This window comes from Protopterus annectens, chromosome 2.part1, assembly GCF_019279795.1.
Source record: "Protopterus annectens isolate FY-2018-M chromosome 2.part1, PAN1.0, whole genome shotgun sequence".
NCBI classification, from domain to species: Eukaryota; Metazoa; Chordata; order Ceratodontiformes; family Protopteridae; genus Protopterus; species Protopterus annectens.
This window is the reverse complement of record NC_056729.1, coordinates 1,727,563,106-1,727,583,254: the sequence shown is the minus strand read 5'-3', so window position 1 is coordinate 1,727,583,254 and position 20,149 is coordinate 1,727,563,106. Positions and strand designations below refer to the sequence as shown.

Sequence of the window (20,149 nt, the reverse complement as noted above, 5' to 3'; positions counted from 1 at the left end):
GTATAAATTCACCAGCACTTAACAGTCCTTACAGAAGGATTTTAAAGAAATCTATGGACAACAAATCTAGACAGTTGCATCTTGACTTTTACTGTTGATTATCACAGCATCAGTAATATTATTAGAGAGAATTGGGCCACAATTACTGAAAGCTCGTATCTAATGGACATCTTTGGAGAAGTTCCTTCCTTTGTGTAAAGGAAAGCCAGAAACATCAGGAGTTGGGTTGAAGGTAGGCATAGACCATTGGATACATGTGCCAATAAGTGTGGAGCCAACTGTGTTTTGTCAGCACATACAAGAGGGAGATGTTTTTCTGCCCTTATTTAAGCAAGCAGATTAAAACCAACACAGGAGGTGACTAACTCAATGCAGGTGGTTTACAGGGCAAACTGCAATAACTGTGAAGGGATTCTATGTGGGAAAAATGCTCAGACTTAAAAGGTTTTCTGGCGATCTTTCAGAAATTAGAGCCAAGTGCAAGAATAATGCACTGGCTCAGCACCTGCAGGTTCACAAAAGACATACTGGCCTTAAACTTCAAATTACTGATTGTGTGGAACTTTTGGAACTGGAAGAAGACACTCCTAATCTTTTAGAAAAATGTGAACTACTGTGGCAGATGAAATGGAACTCTTTTAGAAAACCGGGTCTTAATTATTATTGTTCCATAAAAAGCATACTAGAACTCAGAAAACTGCTCCACTGTTTTAAAAAGACTATTAAAAGCCTGATATGGGACTGATTAACGCTGGCATTATACATTAATACTATACATGATAATATTGTTATAAACAAATATCAAACATTGAAAATATTCTAGACTGAAAATAAATGACATTGGTGCTGCTTTCTGATACTTTTACTCATTTAAACGAAGTGCTTTCTTAGTAAATGCCACACTTGATCAGATTTCCAGGGCCTTACACAGCTTTATTTTTAACATTTTGCGCTGTATTTCCACCTTAGCAATTATAGCTGTGGTTTTCAGCCTATTTAGATGTTCAATTGTAGATTTATACACGTTTAATATTATGAAATGTTTTTTTACACACAAACCTGATGGAAGTATTTACTTGGTACGAAAGCAATCTTTCGTGAAAGTGTTTTAGTTTATAAGTTACTAATATTTATTCTGATAGATATTTAGTGGTAGATCTTTTTTAGTTTAATTAATTAGTCATTTTGTTAGTGAGTGCGTTTCTTACAGGTTCATAGGTAGGTACTAGGCTAGGGCCTATACAAGCCTAGCCATAACGATTCCCTGGCTATTGCTTCCTACAAATATTTACTTTCCTGGACCCCTGTCTAGCAGGGCTTCTGATGTGATCCCCGGGATGAATTTCCTATCTCCCATACAATCGTCAATGTTCCTCTTGAAGAGGGCCAAGGAGGCGCTCTACCTGACATGTATGAGCAGCCTATTCCAGAGTATGGGTAGTCTCTGGGTCATGAACCTATCCCTCCAGCATGTTCCATTCATCGTGATGACAAGGTTAAGATCCCTGGAGTGTGTGGCTCGAAGGAATTGGGATTTCTTTAAGTGTAGCATGTCCAACAACTCTGGGTTTGACATGGCCTTGTATGTTAGGCAGAGATCATCTCTGAGCACGCGATATGCGATGGAGTATAGCTGGAGTTTCTTTAGACGGTCAGTATAAGGCATCTGCTTTAGGCCAGTGATTCTTTTTGTGAGGTATTTCTGCGGCCTTTTGAGTTGTTGCAGATGTCTTGTGAGGTACATACCAAACGGGGCACTATATTCTATAATGGGTCTAATGAGGGACGAGTACAGAGGGACAACAACCTCTTTTCAGGATGAATAGCCCTTAGTGATGAAGTGTGCAATGTAGATGGATTTTGTAACTATTGTGGCTACGTGGTAATCAGAGGTGAGACCACTGTCCACCTGTGTCCCTAGGTCTCTTATCACACTTTCGGTGTTTAGTGTACTGCCACCTATGTGGTAGTTCACAGGTACGTGTTTTTTCCCAAAGGGGATAACTATACATTTTTTGGCATTTAGCTTGAGCCCATGGCTCTGGCAACATGCATCTGTGTCGGTAAGGCCCTTTTGTAGTATATCCACATCATTTGGGGATTCAGTAATGGCTTCCAGCTTGAAGTCATCTGCGAACTTTGTAAGCCAGAGTCCTTTAGTATTGGCCTGTACTTCAGAGAAGTAGATGCCAAACAAGAGTGGTCAGGACAGAACCATGCGGTACACCACTTGTCACTTGTCTGGAGATGGATTTGGAGTTGGCTACTTTTACAGTGGGTGTTCTTTCAGCAAGCCCATTTGCAACCCATCGAGTGATGTAGGGATTAATGCCCATTTTAGTAAGCCTATCTATGATTCCAGAGTGGGGGATAGTGTTGAAAGCCTTGGTGAGGTCCAAGTAGGCTGTGTGGACCACCTTACCCTCGTCCATGGCTCTGGAGAGTGATTTGAAGAAGTCGATCAGGTTCAGGAGGCAAGATCGGCCCTTCACGAACCCAAACTGGGTGGGGTCCAGTGTTTGAAGGTTGCCAATGTCTGTTTATAAGTTCCATGGCCTTGCAGATCAGGCTCGTCAGACTGATGGGACACTAGTTCCCAGGATCCAAAGTGGATCCCCCCCTTGTGGAGTGGGATGACTGCAGCTGTGCGCCACTCTGTGGGCATGAAGCCTGAGGTGAGGCTATGATTAAACATGACACATAGGTGAGGTGCCAGCTCATTTTGTAGTAATTAATAAAGTTTGGATTAGTAGATTAACCTCAATAAGCTGTTCATATATTATATATTTTAATTGATCTCTAGCTCTTTAACGTCAGCTCAAAGGTAGCACAGCCTCCATTTATACTATGGAGTTAAGGGGGACTTGGTTAAAGGAATTAATTTAATGCTTTTACTGTTCTTAGTAGCCGCGGTGGTGAAGCGGTAGCATGGTTGCCTCACAGCAAGAGGTTCTCCCATTCCATTCTCGGCGAGAGCGCCTTCTGTGTGGAGTCTGCATGTCCTCCCCGTGGTCGAGTGGCATTCGAAAGACATGCATAGAATGGGTGTGCCTTTGTTGAAGGTTGGGCATCAAGCTGGCATCTTGGCACCCGTAAAAAAATCTACTGCCAATCATTAGCGGACCAGAGTTCCGCTGTGGACGCGACCGGGAAAAAAAGCCAAAAGAAACGTTCTTAAACAGAACCACCCTCTGTAACCCTCCCTTGCTCCAAATAACCTGATTATATATATAAATTAATGAAATCTTTTAACTTTTTTAATGCTTTTCAAAGGAGGAACTGTTTTGTGTGTGTTCAGTATTCCATTTTAACCCAACTTCCATGAACTACCTCTACTACTTTATATTATGTTTTACACTTACACTTTTTTAATTTTTCTTTTTTTAGGTGCATAACATATTTCATAACATATTTCAGTGAACTTCATACTCTTCACATAATCGTTTAAAACAGTATAGTTTGTAATTAGTTTTAAATGCTTGCAACTAGGATTGTAACTAGGATTTTTGTTTTCATGTTTTTTAAATGTTTGATTGCTTATGTCATAAATCATGGTTTCATAAAAAAATAAAGATGTTTAAAGAATAAAAATTGTTTAATAAGATAATTTTGTGAATTAATTATGATATATATATATATATATATATATATATATATATATATATATATATATAAAGTATAATGTTTGTAAACATGAACTTAATACAGTTTTATTACTTTTATATAAAACTTAAACCTTGCCTGCGATATAAATAGGACCTGCTAGCGAGATAGGTATGTAACCCCACAGACTAACCCGTCTATGGAACAGGCTCCCCATCCATGTGAAGCAGAGTTCCTCTCTAACCCAATTCAAGTGCAACTTGGACAATTGGATGGGAAACCAAAAATTCATCACTGGTTTGGCACCTATGTCTCTAATGGACACAGGCAAGCTGTGAATGGTTCATCTCCCAGTCCCATGGTTACACTTGTTCAGGGTATCAGAATTTGTCAGAGATTTGGGATGCATGGCTAGGCTTAAAAAGGCCCTTGTGGTTGTTAGCCCTGTAAACACTTATGAAATGTAAATGTGCCTGTGTCAGAAGTGACAGTTCAATAAAGGTGTTATAATAAAAAAAAAATATGCAAGAACAAGAGCTGTATTCAACTGACACAAAATGTAAGGGGTAGTACAGGACACACGAATTATTTACATTTGTTTACTGGGAAAATCCGACTGGACACGGGTCCTTATTCTGCGGAGGCCCGGGGAGAAAATCTCCACAACAACGATGCATTAAATACAAGTTCGTAAGAAATGTTGAAATAAATGCAAGTGTACAAATGTCAGGAAAAAACACAATGTAAACTATGAATAACGTAGGACAGTGGATTACATGGAGTATAATATATATGCACAGGAGTACTGGATACATCTAAGGTGGCACATATTACAACATTAATACAAGTAGTGACAATCACAGCAATGACACAGTAATCAGCTTTCTAGACATAACAGAATGGCTGTAAACAGAGACAGATATAAAGCATTGTTTGGAGGTGGTGGAGGAGGAATGCCAAAGAAGCTGAAAAATAAGGCGTACAAACCAGTTTTGAGACCAGAGATGCCTTTCAGGCAACGTAGATAGAGAAACCGGATACGAGGCATTTCCTTCAGCTGTTGATCATGCAGCTTTACATAAGCTGAACCTTGAAAATGAATTCATAAGAGAGGTGTCTCATCTCTGGTGAACTCGAAATGAAGATGTTCAAGAAAGAAAGAAATAGCCCGTTTATTACGAACACTAGTACTGAAGGGTATATTACTTTAAGGGTACCCTCCCATATGCATTAACCATTTATGGTACTTGCTTGAAAAATGAACATTTCACTGTAACTGAGACACTAGCATTGCCTATGCATCGTTAAGAGATGGTTCTTATGGAGTCAGAGCATAACTGATGATCACTTACATGAAGGGCCTGCAGAGGGCTTCTTTAGAATTACCTAGCCACTGACATAGCCACAAACATCAGTAGTGCACAACACTGGGTCTTTATTTGGAGTTAAGTTTAACTTAGTTTAAGATGCAAATCCAATGATAACATTAAACCATTAAGTTAATGCCTTATTTATTTTTAAGTATAATGTAAAATCTGTGCTGGCACACTACAGATTTGGAGATTATGTAAGAAGCCATCTGAAACTGTTTCAATAGGACTTACAACTGTGTTTCAAACAATAATTTTATGGAATGCAACAATGTACTATTTCAACATTTACTACGGATACACTGTGTATGGCATTTAAATGACATGGGTTGAATAAAGGAATATGAAGTATGACAACGATATTATGTCTAAGTATTTTATAACTGTACTATACGATTACAACCTAGTTACTAACAAGCAAAGATGGTGCTCACACTGAACCTCATTAAGTGAGGGGGGTAGGCTTTAACAATCGCATTGTAGCCAGTAACAGAAAACAAAAACAGCAACATTTTCTTATTTTCAGGCAAGATACATGTCTTCTTTTTAACAATCACCATTCACTCCAACATTATATAAAATGTTCAGTTTCGGCCTTCCCTTAAACCTTGCAGAATAATGCCTCAACAGGAGGAGCATATACTGTTCCCACAAATTCCATTCCATATTTTTTTTCCTTTTTCTAAATAACCAAATCTCTTCATTTACAATTGATTTAGATTCGGATTTTAATTTTCTAGTAACTGCCTTTCTGGCAGTGTTAAAATTAGTAAGGCCTTACTGTATCAAGGCAATTCAGATCCTATGTCCCAGCTCAAAAAAATAATTTCCTTGTTATGACGATTTGCTCCCTTATCAGTTCTGATGTACTCTAAGGAAGTTTTAAAATCTACCAAGTCATAACATTCCCAAAAACAGATCCCAAATTATCTCTCTTTCTATCATACCACTGGCATTTGGTACCAGAGGACAACATTCTCTGCATAGGTATTTTCATATCACAATCAAGCAAACATTTCCAAGTACTAAACCTTCTAAAATTTGTTGCGTAACTGGGAGCCTTCCAACTTTCCCTGTGTAAATGTCCTTTTCAGTCTCTCTGTCCAATTTTTTTTACCCGCCTCGGATTCTTATGCTTATTATGCAATATTTTGTGTACCCTACTTATTATCCATATTTTAAGAGCAGCTTCTTCTAGACTCAACTAAAAACTTTACTGTAGCTTGTCTTTCACTTAACATTTCTCTACCCTTTCTCTTTGCCTATACTCTTACCAATCCCTGGTAGGGGAGGCAGTTGCAAACTTGAAGTCCACACTTCTGTATGGCCTCATCCACTCTAACTTTTCTCCTCTCTCGTTATTGCCTTCCAATACTCTTTTTTTGCTAATTTTATCCATGAAATTCTAGCCCCCTCTTGCTCATTTTCTATATCCCTACTTGCAGTAATCCCCAGTGGTAAAATTTCCTTTCTCCAGTCCACTGTTGGCCCAGCTCTTAAAATACAAATCTGTCTCTCCTGTTACTCTGGAAGGAACTCCCTCTCCAAGTTAAGTAGTGCGACACTCTGTCTGCCTTTAAAAAGGAGCTAGTAAACTGCATGAATGTTGGACTGCACAGTGGTGCAGTGCTTAGCATTGTCATCTCACATAAAGAGGTTCTCAGTTCAATTCTTGGCTGGGGTGCCTTCTGTGCAGAGTCAGCATGTCCTCCCTGCGATTGTGTGGGTTTCCTCTGGGCACTCAAGTTTCCTCCCACATTACAAAGACATGCATCTGGAGTGTTTCTCCCTGGGCCTCTGCTGAAAATTGTCTCATGCCAAGTCAGATTTTCCCAGTAAACAAATGTTAAATAAATAAATAAATGGGTGTTCATAAATTCACCTCTGGTACAACTGGACTGGCCTTCCTTGAAATGAGAGGCAAGGTCAAAGGGTGGGTACTGGCCAGGCAGAAACAGCCCTGAGGATCAGTTGCCTTGTAATGCCTATGACCTTGTTCTAGGAGTTGAAGCAGCATATCCCTCTCAGCTCTGCTCTTGTCCTCTTCCTCCCAGAATTATCAACTTTATCAACAATTTCTCTGGTTGAAACATGCCTGACCTGTATATAAAACTAAAGGGAATAAATATATTTTCACTGCTTACACCTTACTATCCATATCCATAAAATCAAGAGCTGTTAGTTTCTCAATTTTTGTATTTCCTTTTGTTTAGTTTCTTCCCATATATCCCCCACTGCCATAACAGAATCCTTTTGTTAATCCAAACACTAAATACTTCATCTTATGAGGACGCCATAAAAATGAGTATTGATGAACAATTCATGTGTGCTGCACAGTTTACTGCTGTAACGCTTGTTTTATCTTCATTTTATAACCCAAAAAGGCTTGAAACTATCTCAGGATGTTCCAAAACACTGAATTATCCTTTTCTCAATACTTACCACAAGATCGGTGATGGTGTAGGCACTAGGGGGTTCGGTCTCTCCAACACGGTGATGGGACACCTTTCCAACACGCAGTACTCCCTCTTCTTTAAATACCCAGCGGGAAAGAGCAACCGCTAGTTCATAGTTACCAGTTTTGGCAAACCTGAAACAGATGCAAAACAATTCTTTAAATGCCCATTTTTTACACACCACGCAGATAACACATGCAAGCAGAGATCACAGTTTATATAAACGCTCGCTGGTACGGTGAATGGAATAAGTCACTCTCCTTATTTCCATTTCATTGTAAGCAATAACTTGTGAAAGCCGGACCTCACATGCTGCTCTTCTGCTTTTACAAGCTACAAAACACATTAATACTGAACTGTAGTATGTGTGAAAATGTGCTTGGTCTTGCAATAGCCTTGAAAAGATATAAAGATGCGCATATTACTCCTTCCAGTTCCACACACACTGCCCAAAAATTAAATAAATGCTGGCTCCATGGCACAAAAGTACAGATGGATAAAGCTCAGACTGAGCCTCAGACAACCTGGCATCCATCAGCAAGTGAAGTGCTGGAAGAGTTACCTGGGGAGACAAGAGTGAGGGCCAGACACTGACTTGCCCATTCCTGGGCAGTTATCTGTAAAGGTGGTCATTCCATTTGGAGGCCAGGTAGACCATCAAAAGTGCAAGGTACTAAACAAGTGTCTCTTCTCAATGTAGCCAAAGTCAGAGTATGCTTGGAAATGTACAAGTCCTGGCCTTGGCAGACTGCTGAGGGGAGGTGTTCGGCCAATATAAAAAGTTCACCTGTCGCACAGAGGATACCACTGCAGCTTGGAGCTAGAGCATCTTTCTCCCTGTCCAGCTTTAGTGAACAAGTTTCCAGTTCTTGAGTTAATTTCACTAAGGGGTGGCCCTGGCCTACAAAGGCAAAATAAACACTTTGAAACCTTTCTGCCGCTACCTCCAAACCATGGAATCAGAGATGTGATTAATGAAGACCAGACAGCCTCTAGAGTTCAAATCACACTCTAGAAATAAACAAATTAATGAAATGACCAAACACCCTGGAAACTGTCCACACACACTTAAAAGATGCCTCCCAACCTCTCCACCAGAGTCCTTTACCCATACAATAGGAAACTGCTGCTCTAACGACAGATCCCCTAGAATAAGGAGTTCTAGCTTGCCCTTCTAATACCTCTCCATAATGATCACACTATACACAACACACACTTACTAACTACTTAGACACTTTGTTCAAAAATGGGTTGACATGGTCTGAAAAAAAGAGATGGCTACTCTTTATAAAATCCTCAGTCCTGTTAAAGTAATATAACTGCTTAAGTACACATCCATGAAATGAAGCATCTTTTTCACCCTTGTTCTGAGGGCTGAAAAAAAACAAAAAAAAAAAGGTATGTGGATGAGAGCCACTTCAGACAGACTGGTCCTCAGGGTCACCCTCCTCCATGTGGCAGACCACATAAGAAGCTTTGTATGCCAGAGCATGCAGTTCAGACGGACTCTTCTGTGGTAATGGCTACAAAAACAGTGGGTTCTACAAAAGACACTTAGCATCAGCAGAAGCTGCCAATTAAAAGGAAGGGAAGATAATTTTTTTAAACAAATTCACATCCCATGTTGGAGGCACTGTTTTCCTGCATAGGTTCATAGGTTCATAGATTAGTACTAAGCTAACTGCCCTTGCGAGCCATTTTAAGCCTAGCTAATTATCCCTTGTGAGACTCAAACCCTGCACCTTGTGTTTGTAAGGCAAAAACCTTAACCGTTAGGCCACCCTCCCAACCCCTGCATGGTCTTAAATTCAAAATACCCTTCAGGAATTAACTGCAGACTTTCTGAAGAAAGGATTTATTGCTGAACACAGGTCTTAAATTCCAGGATGCAATGTGTGGATGCATAAGACAGCATACATTCCTGTAGTTGCAATGGCAGACTTATGTACAAATTTAACTTAATAAACCCAACTTCTTTCTAGCTATCTCTGAACAATCTTCCAACAAACCTGCACGATAAGAATCTACCTAATGAAATCACCAGAAGTAACAAGTTTTGCATCTTAAAGTATATGAATGTGCTTGCTTTATAGATGCTTGACAGTATAGTGAATTATGTGACTGACGGCAATGTTCAAAACAGTGCACTGATAGTATTTGAATATTCGTGTCAGTGTGAATGACTTGAATGTTTTTTAGGATGACAGCATTGCTTCTGATGCCTCATACCTCTGGATTTTTGTCTCAATTTTACTTTGGGTTTATACACTGGGTTCCAAAGGTAAATGAGCAGAGATAGCAGAAAGGTGCACATTAATCTAAGGGCAGAACTGCTCAACACAGAAAAATACAGGACAGCTTGCTGCACTGTAGCTTCCCCTAGGTCAGATACCCTCCATACCTTAAGTCAGATACTCTTGTATTTAAGCAAAGTTAATATTTTCTGGAAGTCTACTTCCTGGATTCTTTCAGAATCTGCAGGACTTCCTGGGAGAAATGACTTCTTGTGTGGAACATGAGTCCTATCTTCCAGGTTGCAAGATGCAGGTGCTTTAGTTTTGCATGTTCCAGACATCCCTGGAATTGCAACAACAGGAGATTGCAAAAATAAGTGAAGGATCCTGGGGCCTTCACTGCTCAGTTCAATGAGAGGGGAAAATCCATGAGTGCCTTGTCCAAAGCAGGGACCAGCAGAATCAACCAGGTTGACTCCAGGACTGCTTTCTGCCGGACTCTGGGATACAGGAACACAGAAGAGGCCCTGTTCTGTGGTACAGCAGAAACATCCACAAGTCTATTCTGCACAGGAACCTTGAGCAGAACTGCAAAATGTGGCAGCTTACTGGTAAGGCAAACAGGTCTGTTGCTGGTATTCTCAAAGACCTTGACATTGAGAAAGACTCTTGGGTGCAGCCTCCATTTGTAGAGTTCAGGCACTGACCTGTTTATTTTGTCTGGATTCTAGATCCCCAGACCATCCAGGTCTGCACAATCAGTAAAGTACAGTTGTGTACACTTACCATAAACGTAGATGTTAGAGTGTCTTCACTGTTGCAGTCATCACATTTGGGTTATCCCTGCCAGGGTAGCCCTTGGACGGCCCGAATACCAGAGACTTAGTATTTCTGCATTGGTTGCTGTCACTTGAAGACTGGCGTCAGGTCGTCAGTGATATAAAGGAAGGCAGCCAACGCCATTACATCAGTTTTTCTTGCCCTAACCAGTCAGGAGCCTCTAAAATAGGAGGTCTGGTGGCAGAACCCCACCAGTGGAAAATAAATACCAACATGCCCCTTGTAAGGAAAGGATGCAATGATGGTACCTGGTGCAGAATTTGCTGACCTGATGGTTGGTGTGGGAGGCAAAGAGGTCGACCTCCGGGGTTCCCCATTTCTGAGATTAGTAAGAAGGTGTTTATGTTGAGCTACCCACTCGTGGGGGTCCAAAACTTTTTTGCTTAATTGGTCTGCCAGGGAATTAAGAGAGCCTGGCAGGTATTGTGCTAACAGGTGTAGTTGCATGGAAGAGGCTGTAAACCTCATGGCCAGCCTGCACAGCTGGTAAAAGCGAGTCCCTCCTTGCTTCTTGATGTAACACATCACTGTGATGTTGTCTGTTTTGATCAGGAGAACCCCTGGAGAGAGAGAAGGGGCTTGAAAGCTATCAAGGCCTGCTGCACAGCCATCATCTCTTTTTGATCGATGTGCAGGGGGAGTTGCTGAGGGTTCCATTGGCCCTGTATGCACCTGCTGTCCAAGTGTGCACCCTACGCTTAGTCTGATGCATCTGTGGTGAGGGTCTGGGTCTGAAAATACTTTGGAATCTCGGTGTGCAACTTTCAAGTTTTACTCCATAGCTTTGGATGACAGCACTGATGTTACAGATACGGCACAACTTGCCATATTTATTCGTGGTGTTGACAATTTCAGTATTACTGAAGAACTGGCTTGTCTGGTTCCACTGAAAGATACAACGAAGTCTGTTGATCTGTACAAGGCAGTATAAAAGAAACACCAGCAAGATTTTCCTTGACCGTCGAAAACCTGTCTGGCATAGTAACTGACAGTGCCCCAGCTTGGAAAGATGGAAGAACTAACAATGATGGAAGAAGATGCAAAACAGATGAGTAATGTGTGTTTCATGAAGTACTACTGCATTATACATCAAGAAAATGAGTGCACAGACTTTAAACATGGAAAATGTTACGTATGTTATTAAAACAATAAATTTTATAAGATCCAGAGGATTAAATCACCGCCAGTTTCAGGAGTTTCTCTATGGAGACATTGTGTACTTTACTGCAGTGAGGTGGTTAAGTCACAGAAAAATGCTGAAACGTTTCTATGATTTAAGAAATGAAACAAAGTCCTTTATGGAGTCAAAATGAAAGCCTGTACCCGAATTTGAAAATGCAAACTAGGTGGCTGATTTAGACTTCTTAGTAGACATCACTGCTCATTTAAACGACCTGAACCTGCACCTCCAAGGCGAAAATCTATTAATAAATGACATGTTTCGAACAGTGACGGCATATGAAGTGAAACTGAAATTATGTCACTGTCAGATTAAGAATAACTTCATTCACTTTGAAACACGGTCCGAGCAAAGCCACGTAAAATACTGAAAAATATGTGTCATTACTTAATCGTTTATCACAGGACTTTGTAGATTTCAAGATTTTAGAAAACACCAACAATTCGGTATATTTGCTACTCCATTCTCCGTTGACATCAGCATGTTGCCTGCAAACCTGCAGCTGGAATGCATGGAATTGCAGTCAGATATACAACTTAAAGAAAAATTTCTTCAAGTGTCTTTATTGGACTTTTCTAAGTTGTACCTGCCTAAAGAAAAATATCAGTCACTTCACGAACATGCCCTGTTCATGACATCTCTGTTGGGGAGTACGTACATTTGCGAACAATTTTTTTCTGGTATGAAATATATAAAAAAAATCAGAACAAAAATTTCAGATGAGCATCTTGAAAATACTCTTCGCATCGCCACTACCTCTATCAAAACCAATACAGACGCACTGGTATCAAAAAGACAGGCTCAGTGTTAACATTAAAAAGGTTATGATCATAATGTTTGTTTATTACACAAAAGGACAATCTTGACTTGACAACCTGAACCTCCTGATATGGACACCAAGTATAACAAGAACTAGGACCAATAAGTTTGAATTCTGCAAAGGTCTATGCCTGGCTGCACCCTTGTGAACAAGTTTCATGAATAAACATTGCAACTAGTAATAAAGTCAGATATTTGTTGAAATTTGTGAAAAGTAAACACTGGAAGACCCCTTTCAAAATTTCAGCAAACACTGGGAAACAACTCAACTTGGAGACGTCTAGTAATCTGAGGAAGTACAAAAAGGTGTCATCTGATGATGCTATGCCTCTGTACAAGTCGTCAGCTGAAATGTGCACGCATGCATATTGGAGAGGCAACTGCAAAAAAGCAGGTGTGAGATTACCTTGTGAAATTGGAATGTGTTGTTGCATTTATAATGTTCTTTGTGGCTCCATAGTAAGTGGGTGAACCAAAGTTGAACGTGCTCTACCATCTGTTAGTCAGTGGAACAAATGTAAAAATACAAATTGTTCATTTAAGAAGTAAAGGTCTCATCATTCCTGCAAGCTGTGCATCACCACTGATGCACCTTCTTTCATCTTCAGACCAGCCTCACCAGACAGCAGTGCAAAAGCAACAAATCTTGCCAGTGCCAGATGTACTCATGTCTCGAATAATTTCAGGGACAGATTCCAAAGCTAGAAATGTGGTGACATACCTACTGCAATGGAACTGGAAACAGAAGAATACATGAGCGGTTTAGACGACATATGGACATTAAGAACATGATGGAAGACATGGACATTAAGAAACCAGCAAAACCAGAGGTATAATCTCATACAAATTGAAGGGGTCGTACCAGTTAGTTTTTTTTTCTTTTTTTGTTCTTTTTTTTTACAAATAAAAAAAATTAAGATGTTAAACTTCGATGTTGGAGTTAACTGTTATTTTACGAATTAGAATGAGTATTTGAATTTTAGGGCCAATATTTGGCATTTATTACATTTATTCACTGTTCAAATTCTACAATACATCCAGGGGGTCGACTTTGGTCGTGAAACAGCTGCCTATATGATATATTTTACATGCGGCCCCAAGACAATTTCTGTTGACTCAATGCGTCCCCTGCAAGCGAAAAGGTTGGACAACCCTGTGGTAGCGGGTCCAGATTCCACAGCAGGTATACTAGGTGAGGCCGAAGGAAAGGGAACCAAACTTGTCGAGGCCATTGTGGGGCTATGAGGATCACCTTGCATCTCAACTGAACAGCCTTCTTTAGAAATTGTGGGATAAGAGGAATGGAAGGATAAGCATAAAGACGTCCCGTGGCCAATCGTGAATCAGAGCATCCCTTGGTGACTCCCCCTCTGGGGGAAGTAGGGTGAAATAGCTGCTGCACTTGGTGTTTGATGGGAGGCAAAAAGATTGCAGCGGGCTGGGCCAAGTGGCTGAAGATTGCTGACGCCACCTTGGGGTTGAAGGACCACTCATGAGGATGCATCTGCTCAGCTTGTCCGCAATCACGTTGCAGCTTACCGGGATATGCATTGCTATTATAGGTTCACAGGTAGGTACTAGGCTATTGGCCCAAGGGCCAAAGTAAGCCTAGACAACAAGGTTCCCTGGCTTATGCCACCCAAGAAATTTAATTTTCTGTGCCCTTGTCGCGCAGAGCCACAAAAGTGATCCCCGGGGTGTATTTCCTATTTCACATCAACTCATCAAGATTTTTCTTGAAGAGTGCTAATGAGGAACTTTGCTTGACATAGATGGGTAGCTTGTTCCAGAGTATAGGAAGTCTCTGGGACAGGAATCTATCCCTCCAGCATGTCCTGTTATTGTGGCGACAAGGTTTAGGTCCTTAGAGCATGTAGCTCGGAGGGATTGGGATTTCTTTAGGTGTAGCCTGTCCAACAGCTCTGGGTTTAACATAGCTTTATATGTTAGGCAGAGATCACCTCAGAGTAGGTGATATGCTACAGAGTAAAGCTGGAGTTTTTGATGGTCAGTGTAGGACATCTGTTTGAGGCTAGTAATCCTCTTTGTGAGGTACTTCTGTGGCCTTTCCAGCTGCTGCATAGGTCTTATGAGGTACATTCCAAAAGGGGCATTGTACTCTATAATGTGTCTAATGAGTGCCGAGTAGAGGAGAACAATGACCTCTTTGTCCTGGATGAGAACCCTTTTGTGATGAGGTGTGCCACATAGAAGGATTTCCTGACTACTGTGGCGATGTGATTATCAAAGGAGAGACTACTGTCCACCTGGGTAACGAGGTCTCTTATCACACATTCGGCATTAAGCAGACTGCCGTTTCTGTGGTAGTTCATGGGTACAGACTTTTTACCAAAGGGGATGACAATGCACTTTTTGGCACGGAGCTTGAGGCCATGCCTTTGACACCAGGCATCTGCCTCAGTGAGGTCCTTCTGTAGGATGTCCACATCATTTGGGGACTTGACTATGGCTCCAAGTTTGCAGTCATCTGCGAACTTCATTAGCCAGAGGGCCTTCTGTGTTAGCCTGTACTTCAGAGAAGTAGATACCAAACAGGAGAGGTCCCAGGACTGAACCCTGTGGTACTCCACTTGTCACTCGTTTGAAGTCATATTTGAAGTCTGCAACTTTTACAGTGTGGGTTCTGTCAGTGAGCCACAGTAGGCAACCTATCTTGTGGCATAGGGATTTATACCTAGTTTAGAGTTTAGCTATAATTCCAGAATGGAGGATGGTGTCGAAAGCCTTGGCAAGGTCAAGATAGGCTGTGTGAACCACCTTACCCTCGTCTACGGCTTTGGTGACTGCCTCAAAGAAGTCGATCAGGTTCAGAGGGCATGATTTGCCTTTCACAAACCCTAACTAGGAGGGGTCCAGAGTTTGAAGGTTATCAATGTCTTTGTTTACGAGTTCCATGATGATGCGTTCCATGGCCTTGCAGACCAGGCTCGTCAGGCTAATAGGACGACAGTTCCCAGGATCAGTGGTGGCTCCCCCTTTGTGAAGTGGGATAACTGTTGCTGTGTGCCATTCAGTCGGTACAAAGCCTGACGTGAGACTATGACTGAACACGGTGCTTGGGTGGGGAGCCAGTTCGTTCTGAAGTTAGTGTAAAACGCAGCCTGGGAGGTTGTCCGGTCCAATGGATGCTGTGTTTTTTGTTTTAGAGAGTGCAGCTTTTACCTGCATAAATGTGATTACAGGGACTGTACAGATATGGGCCTTTTAGGGGGTGGGAGGGAGGTAAAGTTAGCACTGAACCTATCTGCCAGGATGTTGGCAATATCAGTTGGTTCTGTAATTTCCGTGCTGTTGTGCTGTAACTCAGAGCAAATCTGGGTGTTGCCATTGAGATTCTTGACATAGTTACAGAATGCTTTGTGGTTGCCCTTAGAATCAGTGGCGATTTTGTTTTTGTAGCTAGCTTTGGAGAATTTTATAAGGGATCTCAGCTTCTTACTGAGGTTGACCTGGGAGCTCCTCCACTCATGGGATTTTACTCTCTTTTGCAACAGTTTCTTCCTTCTGTTGTAGTTTGTTTATGGCAGGGGACCACCAGATTGGCTTCCTTTTTTTGGAGGCTAGTGTCTTGGTTCTGTTTGGGATAGCACGATCCATGCACTCGTGTTAAGTGCTTATAGAGTGCATTTGTGTAGGCTTCAGCAGTCGTAACTATATTGTCCATCTGCATGGGTGTCATGAAGTTCACCACTTCTGTCCTAAGAAGCACAAAGCTGGCTTTGGAGACATTTGTTTTACAGTGGTTTCCTTACTGGCGGGTGGGGGCGGGATGCGGACATCTAGGATGATTAGCTTATGGTCAGATCTCATCAACGTGGAGTTGACTTCAGGTGTGGAACACCAGTCACTCATATTGGTAATGACTAGGTCTAGGATATTGTTGTCCCTGGTGGGGGTGCAGATAAGATGATCCAGGGCATTGGAATTTATGAATTCCAGAAAGCGTTGAGCGAAGGAGTTGGCACATGAGTAGTTTTCCCGGTTAATGGTGGGGTAGTTGTAATCGCCTATTATTAGGATGTTTGGTTGAACCCTAATATTTTTCAGTATAGCAAGAAAACAGGAGTGGGAATCCTGGGGCATGGTCAGGATCTGTAGCAAGCTACAATTTGGATTGCAGTTTTGCCCAGAATTAGTTGCACTTGGATAACCTCAGATGCATTATGCTGCGCAACTAGCCTGGAGGTGTGGATATTCTTAATGAATATGGACAAACCTCCGCCTTTGGTATTCTGGTTCAGGTTAGATGGCCGAAAAGTGTGGTATGAGTTATAGCCTGGTAATGCAGGGGTGCTCTCTAGAGCCTTGAACCAAGTCTCAGTCACTACGCAGATATCCATGTTCTCCATTTGAAGGAGTTCCTCGAGGGAGTGCATTCTGAGATTTAGACTTTTAGCATTGAGTAGCATTACCCTCAGTTTTTGCTTGCCTGTTCCTGTTATGGTGGTGAATTTGTCATTTGAATCTTGCCTAAAAAAGGCACTAAAGGGGCAGCAAGACCCTTAGCCAGTATCCAGAATCCCAGGGGCGACAGGTGCAAGCCATCTCTGGCAAAGCAACGTGGTCTGTCAACCATGCCGTCCCAGGCAGATACTGGATCCCCTTAGAATGACAGTAGAAGCTTAGCCAATTGTTGAAGTCAATCATTTTGTCCTTGTACTGCAGTATCATTCTGGGTGATGGCAGGATACTACTCAGGGCTAGGGTCATACCGGCCTGTGCTACAAGATCGGAGAGCTCTTCCAGGTCTCTTTTCATGTAGTCCCAGGGAGGTACATCTCAGGTTGTTCACACCAACATGGACAATGACAGAGTCATATTTGTACTTGTTGTGGAGTGACCTGAGTGCATGGGTTATGTGGCGGATCCTGGCACCTGACAGGCAGCTGACAGTAACCTTCTCCTTGTTTAGGCTGGTGAGTGGGACATCAGTGTGCCTGACTACAGAGTCACCTATGACTAGAGTGTTGGGTACGTTGTTTTGTCTTATGGGCTGTGGTTTATTGGCACAGCGAGTCTGTGGGCTGTATGTCATTTGGGTTGTGTTGGGGGTGGTGGAGGTTGCTTGCGTTTCTGCTTTGGAGGTCTCTGTTGCTTGAGCAGATTGAGAACCTCAGCGAATGTTTTTGTGTTTCTATGTCTGGATTTTGGAGGTCCAAGTCACTGTTCCCAGTCTTTTCTAACCTCCTCAGATTCCTACAGTCATCATACAATACATATATTATATATCAGAGGGGTATGTAATGTACTGGAGAAAATTGGCAAAGGAACCAAGATATTGGGCGAAAATAACTAGAGCAGGAAAGGTAATACAGTGGGATGAGGCCAAGAAGACATTTGGATTGCAGGCTAGAGACTGCCTTCCCTACCAGGAATTGATAAGAGTATAGGCAAACAGAAAGGATAGGAGAATTGTAAGTAAAATACTTGGTCTGGTAGACTTTTTACTTGAATCTACAATAGAAGTTGCTGACAAAAAAAAGGCCAATTAGTAGGACATATAAAATATTGTACGACGACTATAGGAATGAGAGGAGGTTAGAAAAGACTGGGAACAGCGACTGGAAAAGCAATTTACAAGGAAAGAATGGAAATACGAGAGAAAAATAGCTAAAGACTCAAAAGACAATCATAAGGCCTTCTTTAGCTATGTTAGAAACCTGGGAGGAAACTCCCAGATATGCTCAGAGCTAGTTCAAAATGATGTGAAGATTACTGATCCTACAGACATTGCCAACATACTGGCTGACAGGTTCAGTGCAAACTTCCCCAAAAGGAGAGATATCTATACCAAACGATTGCAGCCCCCCAAACATCTCCAGCGCCCAAGTGAGAACTGCTCTCTCCAAAGCAAAAAAAACAGCATCCATGGGACCTGATGGTGTCCCGCTGTGTGCTCCATGAACTCAATGAGGAATTAAACCCACAGCTAGGACAGCTGTTTAATCAAAGTCTTACCTCTGGATACGCAAGGAGTGGCGCACTGCAACTGTGGTACCACTTCACAAAGGTGCCTCCACCGACCCTGGAAATTACCGCCCATTAGCTTGACAAGCCTTATCTGCAAAGCCATGGAGAGGATCATAATGGACCTCATAAATAAAGACATAGGAATTTGCAGACTTTGGATCCAACCCAGTTTGGCTTTGTCAAAGGCAGATCATGCCTTTTAAACTTGGTTGACTTTTTCGAAACAGTCACCAAAGCCATTGATGAGGGAAAGGCAGTCCATACAGCCTACCTCGATCTGGCTAAGGCCTTGATACAATACCCCATTCGGTATCATTGAAAAACTCATCAGCTTAAATGTCAACCCATACATCACAAGATGGGTTGCAAACTGGCTGAGTGACAGAACCCACAGGGTCAGAGCTGCTGGCACCATGTCAGTCTCAAAGCCTGTCACAAGTGGTGTCCCACAGGGCTCAGTCCTGGGCCCACTCTTGTTTGGCATCTACTTTTCAGTACAAGCAAACACAGGAGGGTTATGGCTGACAAAGTTTGCAGATGACTGCAAACTGGCCATAGTAGAAAACACATCTGACACAGATATCCTTCAGAAGGGTCTCACAGAAACGGATAACTGGTGCCAGAGCCACGCCTAAAGTTAAATGCCAAAAAATGCATAGTCATACCCTTCGGGGAAAACAAGGTTACCCCTAGCTACCAAATAGGTGGCAATCCACTGAGCACAGAAGAAGTTATCAGGGACCTGGGGACCCAGGTTGATAGTAGTCTGTCATTCGACACCCATGTAGCTAAAGTAGTTAGGAAGACCTTCTACATTGCCCACCTTATCATGAAGGATTCTCATCTAGATCAAGGGAGGTCATAGTCTCCCTTTACTCATCACTCATCAGACCAATGATTGAGTACAATGCCCCATTCGAATGTATCTGACCCGACACTTGCAGCAGCTGGAGAGGCCACAAAGTTCCTCACCAAAAGGATAAAGGGTCTCAAAAATCTGTCCTATGCTGCCCGACTGAAAGAACTCCAGCTCTATTCAGTCGCTGCTCAGAGGTGACCTTTGCCTAACATACAAGGCCATGTCAAACCCAGATTTGATGAATATGCTTCACCTCAAAAATCTAGATCCATCAGAGCCACAAGGGCGGAGACTTAAACCTTGACACGGCTATTAATAGGACGTGCTGGAGGGATAGATTCATCACCCAAAGACTCCCTATGCTGTGGAACAAAATCCCGGTACATGTGAGGCAGAGCACCTCGCTGGCCTTGTTCAAGAGAAATCTTGACCAATGGATGGGAGATCGCAGATATACCCCAGGGATTACCTCAGTGTCACTGCTCGACAGAGGCACAGCAAAATAATGGGTTTAGTTCCCCATACTAAAGGGGTGGCGTAAGCCACAAAACGATGGGCTAGGCTTGTAAATGCCCTCGGGCAGATAGCCTAGTATGAACCTATGAACCTATTGTTCCCAGACGTAGGTATGGCTTCCAAGTTTGGAACAAAGTCCAGAAGACATAGGTTCCTTTTCTGGAAGTAGTTGCATAGCTACTTTTACAACCCAAACAGACTTTAAACAATTTTTTTTGCCACAGGCAGATAGAAAATGTTGAACGTGTGATGAGGAAGTAAGAGGTAAGTGGGCATGTATA

At 42.1% G+C, this 20,149-nt stretch overlaps 1 protein-coding gene across 1 annotated transcript in view; it reads right to left on the bottom strand.

Moving 5' to 3' along the window:
- DDOST (dolichyl-diphosphooligosaccharide--protein glycosyltransferase non-catalytic subunit) overlaps positions 1–20,149 on the bottom strand; it is a 337,702-nt gene that overhangs the window by 148,226 nt on the left and 169,327 nt on the right. The window contains exon 8 of the mRNA XM_044063179.1: positions 7,416–7,563. Coding sequence (XP_043919114.1) covers positions 7,416–7,563 — 148 coding nt within the window. The remainder of the gene's footprint in view (positions 1–7,415; positions 7,564–20,149) is intronic.